This window comes from Myxocyprinus asiaticus, chromosome 45 (genome assembly GCF_019703515.2).
Source record: "Myxocyprinus asiaticus isolate MX2 ecotype Aquarium Trade chromosome 45, UBuf_Myxa_2, whole genome shotgun sequence".
NCBI lineage: Eukaryota > Metazoa > Chordata > Actinopteri > Cypriniformes > Catostomidae > Myxocyprinus > Myxocyprinus asiaticus.
In genome coordinates this window covers 31,300,723-31,309,934 of record NC_059388.1, presented here as the reverse complement: position 1 = coordinate 31,309,934, position 9,212 = coordinate 31,300,723, and the positions used below count along the sequence as shown (strand labels likewise).

The window sequence follows — 9,212 nt, the reverse complement described above, 5'->3', positions numbered from 1 at the left end:
TTGGGGAATTAAAATTAGTATTTCTTTACCCCCATTCAAATCCATGCACCCACTCCATTACACCTAGCTGCATGTCTGACCATTATGGAGCAAGTTCCAACACTGGGATTCAAATCACCAAATCCATCTTTACATGACTTCATCTCATCCTGTTGCACCACTGAGAAGCTCTTGTTATAGCTATGTTTGTAGGGGGACATATATGTTTTAGCGCATGTGCACCCACGTGCACATGTGATGCAGAATGGTCTGGATGCAAAGTACTTCTTGAGACTTCATGCGGTTTTGTTGAATCAATTCAGTTTGCCAGCATTATCCAACAAAAAGAGAGAAAATCAAGATATTTTATGCTGTTGCATGTTAATTATCATAGCAAGAAAACATTTAGATATTAGTTGTTCTTTGGCCACCCCATTCAGGTCAAGCAAACCTTGAATTAACATGAATCAGTGGATGATCTTCACTTAATTTGAAGTATCTGTTTTAAGATGTGGGAAAAAAAAATTTTGAGACTGAATTGCCTTTAGGCAAACAAATTCTAATCAGGTTGAGCTCAAATGCTAAGTCCCTTTATTAAGGGGTTTATTAGAGCGTTTGAGGTAATCATGAAATCATGTGACGATTTGAGCTCCTTATCACAATTTTCAGATTCACTTCAATTGCTTTGATTCGCCTTGCTTGGTTTTAGCACAGATAAGTTGACAAGACAGGGTACAGAGAGCTGGTTTATTTCATTGCTTTTGGGAGGGTAAACAGTGATTGAACTGCACAAACGTAAGTACAGGACTTTAATCTTTATATGACAAAAATCATCATCTCAGTTACAAACTACCAGTGTTTTTTTTCTTCCACGTAAGATCATGATTTAATCACACATTCAAACACACGATCTGCAGGGAATAATTAACAGGAAATAATAAAGCTAATGCACATATACTCCATATTGTCTTCACGTTTATAAAGGGTAAATGACCAACTCTTTATGTTTAGGTCCATAGGACGACTACTGAGAAAGAAAGAGAGACAGACAGGTCCAGTCGTACCACTCGAATAATTTGCTTTGATTAATCATTTTTCTTTGCTACTATAAATTTAGAAGCAAAATGCAATTAAAGTAACACCATTTTAGACCTTTTACCCCCCACATTTCACAGCACTTAAGACCCCCACCACCCCACACACATACTCATGAGACACAATCCAATAAAGGGCATTTGCACTATATCAAATCCAAATTAAACAAAATATGTAATCTCTAGAAAAATCGTAATTCTCATATGTAAATACGTTAAGAACGGCTCCAGTCAGTGACACCTGCAGCAGCCAATGGTGGATGAATTGCACTTGTGCAGTCAAGCAGAACACCAACCCTCAACTCATCTCCGATTTGTTTTTGCGAATGCATTTGTATTTGTCGACGTATGCTTTCACTAGGTTGGCCACCTTATCAGCGTTCACCTCGCCACTCTTGCTGTGGCACACCTGAGAGAAAAAGCATGAATATTGTAATCTAGTATAGAGACCAACAATCTGTTTAACACCATCTTTTCAAACAAAGTCATCCAGGTTTGGAACGACAACACAAGAATGCGTAAATGATGACAGAGTTTCAATGTTAGGGTGATATATTCCTTTAAAAGTCCAAGATGAAAGTCAGAACTTACTTTTTCCACAGCTTTGCGTACAATCTCTTTATATTCCTCCTTGTTGATTTCATTCTTTTGATAATATGGCTTTATAGCTGCTTTCACTTCATTGACGGCTCGTTCTTGAATCTGCAATCTCTGTTTGAAAAGGGAAAAACATTTTAGGAAGTGCAGCTCAGTTCATGAACAGCAGGAAAGGAGCTCTTTGCTTGAATGTGCCACTTGCCTTCTCTTTCTTTGAGCTGTCGGCGTGAGCCTTACTGTGAGAGGCAGTTTGGGTGGTGGTGGTAGAGGATGGTTGGGCCACACTGAGTACAGCAGTAGGGGGAGGCGGTCCTGCACCTACTTTGGTTGGCATGGGTTTAAAAGAGCCTTTGCCTGGGACAGGAAAACTGGGCATCACCTGCTGTAAAATATGCACCGTTACCCACAGAGCAACTAAAACAGCACTTCGGTAAATAAACACATTGATTTATGTTCAATATTTAGTTCAAATAACCACCTGATTTGGGTGGGTTTCAGTGGGTACCACAGTAAAGCCGCCCTGTTGCATGGGTGGAGGTGGTGGTGGGGGTGGAGGCAATCCCTGCACAGCCATTGGGACCTGGAGAAGAGGTCCAGTGGGGTGCAACTGAACTGGTACTGGCGGAGGCATGCTGAACTGGGGAGGCTGCAGACCCACTGGAGGTCTGGGCATGAGAGGCGTCATGGGGTAACGATGAAGCCCCATCACACCAAGTTGGTGGGGCATCAGGGCGGGAAGGGCTGGCACAGCCTCGGTTGACAGGGGGGCATTTGGCTCATTCTGGGGAGGATCTGAAATGTAGCAGAAGAGATGCATGTGAAACCTGTTACTCCTAGACCACTGTGTATCACAAGAACAAAGTGGCAGCAAAATTTGAATTGAAAACCATTAGATGGCGAATCGCACCAAAACCAGCTAAAAACATTTCAACCCAAATGATTATATTCTTAGAAGCTCTGAGAATTATGATGAAAATTGTAAATTACAATAAGCAAAACATATGGAACCATTACAGTAAGAGGTAATTTTATACATAAATCTTACACCGTCTACACCAGAAACAACCACAATGGCTTGAGGTTGTCTACACTGGATGCGTAGAATTAAACGTTTTAAAAAGATGACGTGCACAGACAATCAGCTGTGAGCTGTAGCATCTAGCAAATGCAGCATGTAAGAAATGAAACGCAGTGTCTAATTTGTCAGCATGGTGCGACTCAACAGACGCATTCAGTGTAGGCAGCATCGATTCCAAAAAGAGCGATTTGCTTTTGAAGCGACGCGCCACTCACTTCCGGTGTAGACAGGGTGTAGCCCTTCCAGTGTAGCCTTAAAAGAGGCTTAATTTTCTTGGAGCAAATCATTTTTTATTTTGATAATGGTGTGAAATGTGTCCTGAACATGTTTTGTGAGATTAACCCTAGATTTCAGATATCTGCAAATACCTGGTTGTTTAGAGAGACCTGCTGCACCTTGATCTTCATCTTGTTTGTTCCAGGCATTGTTCCCGCCCCCTCTGTCCCTGCGAGAGTAGTAGTTCTGCACATCAGCAGGGAGCTTTCGGCGCACGGCCCAACTCGAGGCCGACGACCACCCTGAACGATCCAGTGGATTATCAGCACCCTCTGACTCTTTTCTCTTCCCTCCACTTCTGTTTTCATTGAATCTATTGTAAGAATCCATGTTATTCGTTGTCCCTGAGAAATAAGTACGTTGCTTCCTATTATCGGTTGGTTCCCCCTGCTGGTTGGGAGCCCAGTGCGCACCCCTGCCACGTCCGGCAGAACGCTGCTCCTGCTCAACATTCCAGCCACCTCGAGACCACGACTCAGCAGATGGATTGCTCATATTTTCTTCCCTTCGTGGCTCCCGCCCTCTGGTATCAGTGTCCGCCCAAGACCTCTCCCTCTCCCTTACCCAGTCCGGGTCCTCATTTCTGCCCCTGTCTGGTGATGCCTCGTGGAAGTTGCCATTGTCTGAAAGTATGGGCTCTCTTGTTGAGAAATGACCAGGCTTCTCAAAGTTGTTTCGCCAATTGGAATTGCGGAATCCTCGTCCACCCCCTCTGCTCTGCCAACCGTCCCCACCCAATGAGTCCCTCTTGCGAGGAGAGTGGCCACCTTGATCATAGCGGCCACCATGGTCAATGCGGCCACCGTAATCAGTGCGACCACCGAGGCCACCGTGATCAGAACGTCCACCAAAATCAAAGTGGCCACCAGGATCGGAATGTTCCTGGGATGGGCTAATGTGGCTGGGCCTGGTCCTATTCCTGGACCTGGAACGACTGCGTCGCCTGCGACTTCGCTCTCTACTACGGCTACGTTCTCGACTACGACTGCGCTCTCTACTACAGTTCTGTTTACTGTCTCGTTCGTCTTCTTGCTGATCTCGACTTCTTGATGTGGAACGAGTCTTGCGATTACGGTCCCGTGAACGAGACCTTGACTTGCGTGATCCTTCGCTTTTAGACTCTCTGCTGGGAGACCAGGTGGTCGTAGGCGAGTGAAAACGAGACCTGCGTGATCGTCCATCCTTTTTGTCTGCGCCTTTCTGCTCCGTACCGGAGTCAGGCTTGTGCATAGGGTCTTGAATAGCTGTCTCATTGGAGATCTGAGGCACGCTAGCAGTAGTACCCTTCTCAACTTTGACAGCATCGGCTTCACTCTCAGATGCAGGTGAATCACAGTCCATGGGGATGAGGTCAGTGTTGTCCTGAGGACTCAATGTGAACAGAGACTTCGGGGAGGCATTCTCTGTTGAAACCAATCCAAATTTGTTATCTGATGGGCAGGTGTTCTGGTCCACATGGAGAGATGGAAGGTTGCTTGACTCAGACGGAAGGCTGCTGGGCTCTTGCTTGGGACCTTCATCAGACTTCTCTGCTGTGGTGTCAGGCTCTGATTCCAGATCGGTGATCTTGTTTGCAGCTTCTGTAAGAAGAGCTGTTGGTTTTACATAGAGAGTTGATTCAACATTTGGAGAAACAAACTGGGGCTCTTGCACCTCAGCATAGGACTGAGGCAGACAGTCTTCCTCAATTACTGGAGAAACATTTGTTGATTCCACTTGGTCTTCATCACATTCCTCCACTCCTTGGTTGTTTTCTCCTGGTGAAAGTATCTGATTGTCTTCATCTTCATCAACAGTACTCTTGGTGCCCGTTTCCTCCACTACCGTTGTTTCCTCTTCCTGGTTATTAGCTTCAGGGGAAACAGATTCTTCTTCCTGGTCATTAGCATCAGGGGAAACACGTTCATCCTCAACAGGACTTGTCTGATTCTCTACTTCCATCTTCTGCTCCATATCCAATGGTTCTTTTTCACTATCAACCTGATCAGAGCTCTGAGCAGCTTTTGTTTCCAGGTCAGTTCTTGATTCCTCGGATTCTGCTTCTTTTGTGACTCCATCTTCTTTGTGATTCTCAGCCTCTGCTTCCCGTTCCTCATCATCATGTTTCTCCACCTTCATCTTCTTTGCACGACCTTTTGTCTTCGCTCCAGACCGCCGATTGTTCCCCTGTTGGCCTCTGCTTGTAGAAGCATGAGTATCATTTACAGTTTGTGGTGTAGTTGTGGGGTCAGTGGAAGAGATGTCCGTATCTGTTGGTTGCGACTGTGCAGCTGTGGAATCCTCCGTCTCAGCACGACTGTGCCGAGAGGAGCGTCGGGTTGCAACAGCTTCTGCCGGCTTTGCGGAGCTCTTTGATCCAGAGCCCCTGGTTCCCTTTCTCTCCTCACCTTTGGGACAGGTGATGGCACAAACTATGCCATGAGGAACAAAGGAACACAGATACAAGTTAAGCGAAGATTACGTACATCCTTAATAAACAACTATAACTAGAGTGACATAAGATCTCACCAGAGTGTTCAGGGAGCAGCAGATTCAGAGAGGCAGAGACAGCAGACAGGAGCAAGTGTGATTGCAGGGACAACCTAAACATCATCAGTACACAAATACTCTAACAATTTTCATGTTACAAAATAAGAGATTTAGTGAGATACATTTACACAGCAATCCACATGTTTATATGACCAGTAAATGTGTATGTGATGTCAAAAAGTACCAACTTCGATTAAAAGTAATGAGACCAGTCTTTCTATGGTTTCAGTAGTACAGAGACTCAATTAGTGACCCGTGTGCCATCATCACAGTCAAGTCAGCCATGGTATGAACATGTATGGTCGAGCCAGCCGCTTATTACTGACTATTATGCTAAATTTTTACTATTTGTATTAATATTAAACTTATAAGTAAAGGAGTGTGTTCAATAACATATTAGTTTTTGCTGTGGTATTGAAACTATGAATCATGAAATTACTCTGGTATTGGTATGAAATATGTTGTGACAACCCTAAATAAGATATACTGTATATTATAATCCAAACTTTTAAATTCATTTAAAGAGTGAAGAATTACAAGTAACCATGAAACATGCTCCACACCTGGGCACACCTGCAGAAAGGACAGGCACAGAGGCAGGTAGCCACCGCCGCTTTCTCTCTATTCTCCTCCACTGGACATCATCTGGCCCCTCCTCACAAACCTCAACAGATTCTGTTCTATACCAACAACACATGCAACACTTTAACATGCACCCAAGATGTGTTCTCTCAACAAAAATGAAAGACAAAAAAGGTTCAAACTTAATTTACGCATTAGAATCAGGCCAATGTGTGCGCTTACATGATCTGAGTGTGAGTGCCCACTGCCGTACCCTGCTGGTCGGGCAGTGATGAGTGAAAATGCTGAGTATGTAGAAGAGAGTGGCATGAGTCTCCTCTCACCTGCACATATAAAAAAACAAGATTCTTATGATACTTAATACTTCACATTTATTAATATACAATAAATCTGACTGAAATGAGAAATAAGATAAACCTTTTTGTTTTTATGCACAGACGCATCTGTTTCACCTGTTGAGAAATACAAAACATTTATTTTTACAAACAAGTTTTGGAAGCTTTTACAAAGCTGTTTAACCCTTTAAGCTCAGATAGGCCGCGAGAAAAAAATATACTTGTCAAAATATTAATAACTACAGTCTTGACCAACACAAAATAGGTATCGTTTTAAAGTTTAGAAGCTCTACTTTCCAATACATGTAGTCATTATGACCAAAACTGAACAAATGCTTTGAAATTTGCAGACATATCAGAAGTGTACCATTTTAATAATTTATATATATAAAAAAATTGCACTGCACATATTATTGCAATCAGTAAAAACATCAAACTGATCAAATATCCATGTGTCATATGTTATTGGAAAGCTCTCAAAGAGTAGAATACAACCAGCCTATTTGTTTTACTCACAGACAAAAATATAACGAGTAATATTTAAGTATATGCCTTTGACAATTATATTGATGTTGCTTATATGCCGCGTTTTCGCTTATAACGTCATGAAAAATAAACGTAACATAAAACATCACACAGCATTACTTAGAGGAGGCGATTAACTTTCAAACGAGTCCACAAACAAGGTAATCAGATGTATAGATCATTAGATAATCCACATGAAGCACAATGTTACATATGGCCACCAGGAGATGGCGCCAAATACATAACACAGACTCAATTATGACTCAAATGACACAGAATGAAACTCATTCTGTGAAATCTCATTACTAAAATCATGTCTGCATGCTATGCAAACCTTTAGTCATTGTTGTGTTTGCATGTGTAATTAGTTCTTATGTACAATTATTATGTTTTATTTGTTTGGAGAGGATTTTGGACACTATGATCAATTATTTTTGTAATGTTATAACTTTTGATTGCTTTGTTGTATCAAGATAAAATTGTTCTCAGATATAGTTGACATGATTGGGAACAAAACAAAAGCAGTTTTTCGGAGCCATCTTATTTAGACCCAGAGATATATAATGTCAAATCAGAAAAATAAGGAAAAAATTACATCTGTTTTGTTATTTTTCAGCAGCTTCTTTGGCTGAGAGTATCAGACTGTATCATAATCTAATCATTAAAAAATTTGAAAGTTTTCTTCACAATGATACAAAATTCTTGATACCCTCCTTGTTTTGTTTTGTCGAGTTATAAGCCATAAATATTGGGTATGCCACTGAAACAAGAATCTTTAAAAACACCTTCAGAGCTTAAAGGGTTAAGCTGTGTAAAGTGATTTCCAATACCAGGATTACAGGGTTTTGTTTTCATGACAAAGTTGTAATATTGGATATAACTTTACACAGGAGGTTATCAATTTATCACATTAAAATCATGTTAACGCATACAATGTTTAGGTTTTGTGGCTATACTTTTGAAAGTATGTATTGTAGGGTTTAAGGACTGGCCCCATTCACTTCCATTGGAAGTGCCTCACTGTAACATTTTATTATTATTATTATTTTTTTTTTTTTAATAAAATTTGTTTTTTTTAAAAATCAACATTATTCCACAAATGTTGTTATTTCAGCTGAACTTAAAAGGAAGTTTTATTCAACCAGGAATATTCCTTTAATTCTTGAACACTGAATTCTCAATAAAAAAATAAAAATACAAAAATAACGCAGCTTTCACTAATACGTACATTTTCTGTGGCATTTCTGTTTGGCATTAGTGTTTTTCTCTTGCATTCTCTCAATTTTCTCAGTCTCTCCCCTGTAAATGACAATTAAAATGTAAGAATATTCCAATGGAGCAGTAACCGGTCATATATAAACATGTAAAACATAAAAACACCGTCGTAAACACAGTCTGACAGCACTTACACAGAGACACGACACATTCTCTGAGCATCCTGAATGCAGGACTCGTGTGGGTCTGACAGTCTGGCCACTTTCACAGGAAGCTAAAACAGAGACGTTTGAGAAACTCAGTTTCATCAAGAATAAATGCCCCTGTCAGAGATAAATAGGACATCAGGAGGAAGTCTGACCTTGATCGACTGCTGTGATGAGCCCTGCAGGTAGATCACACTGAAGGGTCTTCGGTCCACCGGGCAGGACTGAACCATCTAAAGACCATCACACACAGCATGATCAATTACAACGGGCCAGGCTAAACCAGCAGCATTCAGAAAAACGACATATTGCAACTTACATGCATATAAACACATGCAATGTATAGGGCTGGTCAGTAAGATACTGTGACACACATTCTGCAATACTATTTATGCCACGATGGGGGAGTCTCATGAGACCTCTCAAGAAAATGTCATATTAAATGCCAAATCATAACAAAACAAATATGAGATTTATATTTGCATATAGAAAATAAGCCTACATTTAGGACCTTTAAATTTTTTTGCATTATCGGGGGGTAAAATGTGCGTAACTATCATGCGTTAACATGCACGTTCTACACTTAATAAGACAACAACATGTGTGGTCATGTAAAAGCATTAAACGGCTTTCCTTTATCAGTGTAAGGTCATAAACGGCTAAGAATAAACCGATTGACATGGGTAGATTTTTGCCACCATTGGCATGTAAACACCTTAACCGGGGTTCTTACCGGCTCATCCAGTGTGTGCACGTGTTGTGCGCATGCTTCTACGTGGTTTGACATCAAAAGCAG

General features: G+C 41.3%; 1 protein-coding gene across 3 annotated transcripts in view; it reads right to left on the bottom strand.

The window, feature by feature from the left end:
- Nucleotides 1-712: 712 nt before the first annotated feature.
- The window catches only part of LOC127435167 (protein SCAF11-like), an 11,305-nt gene continuing 2,805 nt past the window's right edge, over nt 713-9,212 (bottom strand). For 2 of the 3 annotated variants that reach the window (XM_051688401.1, XM_051688400.1), the window contains exons 4-15: nt 8,572-8,649; nt 8,405-8,484; nt 8,224-8,294; nt 6,553-6,587; nt 6,358-6,458; nt 6,117-6,233; nt 5,533-5,606; nt 3,117-5,435; nt 2,149-2,462; nt 1,873-2,052; nt 1,665-1,784; nt 713-1,482 (exon numbers count right to left, since the gene is read on the bottom strand). In XM_051688401.1, the coding sequence (XP_051544361.1) occupies nt 1,372-1,482; nt 1,665-1,784; nt 1,873-2,052; nt 2,149-2,462; nt 3,117-5,435; nt 5,533-5,606; nt 6,117-6,233; nt 6,358-6,458; nt 6,553-6,587; nt 8,224-8,294; nt 8,405-8,484; nt 8,572-8,649 (3,600 nt within the window). In that variant the 3' untranslated portion in view covers nt 713-1,371. The remainder of the gene's footprint in view (nt 1,483-1,664; nt 1,785-1,872; nt 2,053-2,148; nt 2,463-3,116; nt 5,436-5,532; nt 5,607-6,116; nt 6,234-6,357; nt 6,459-6,552; nt 6,588-8,223; nt 8,295-8,404; nt 8,485-8,571; nt 8,650-9,212) is intronic. The other variant, XM_051688403.1, reaches the window with a different exon arrangement.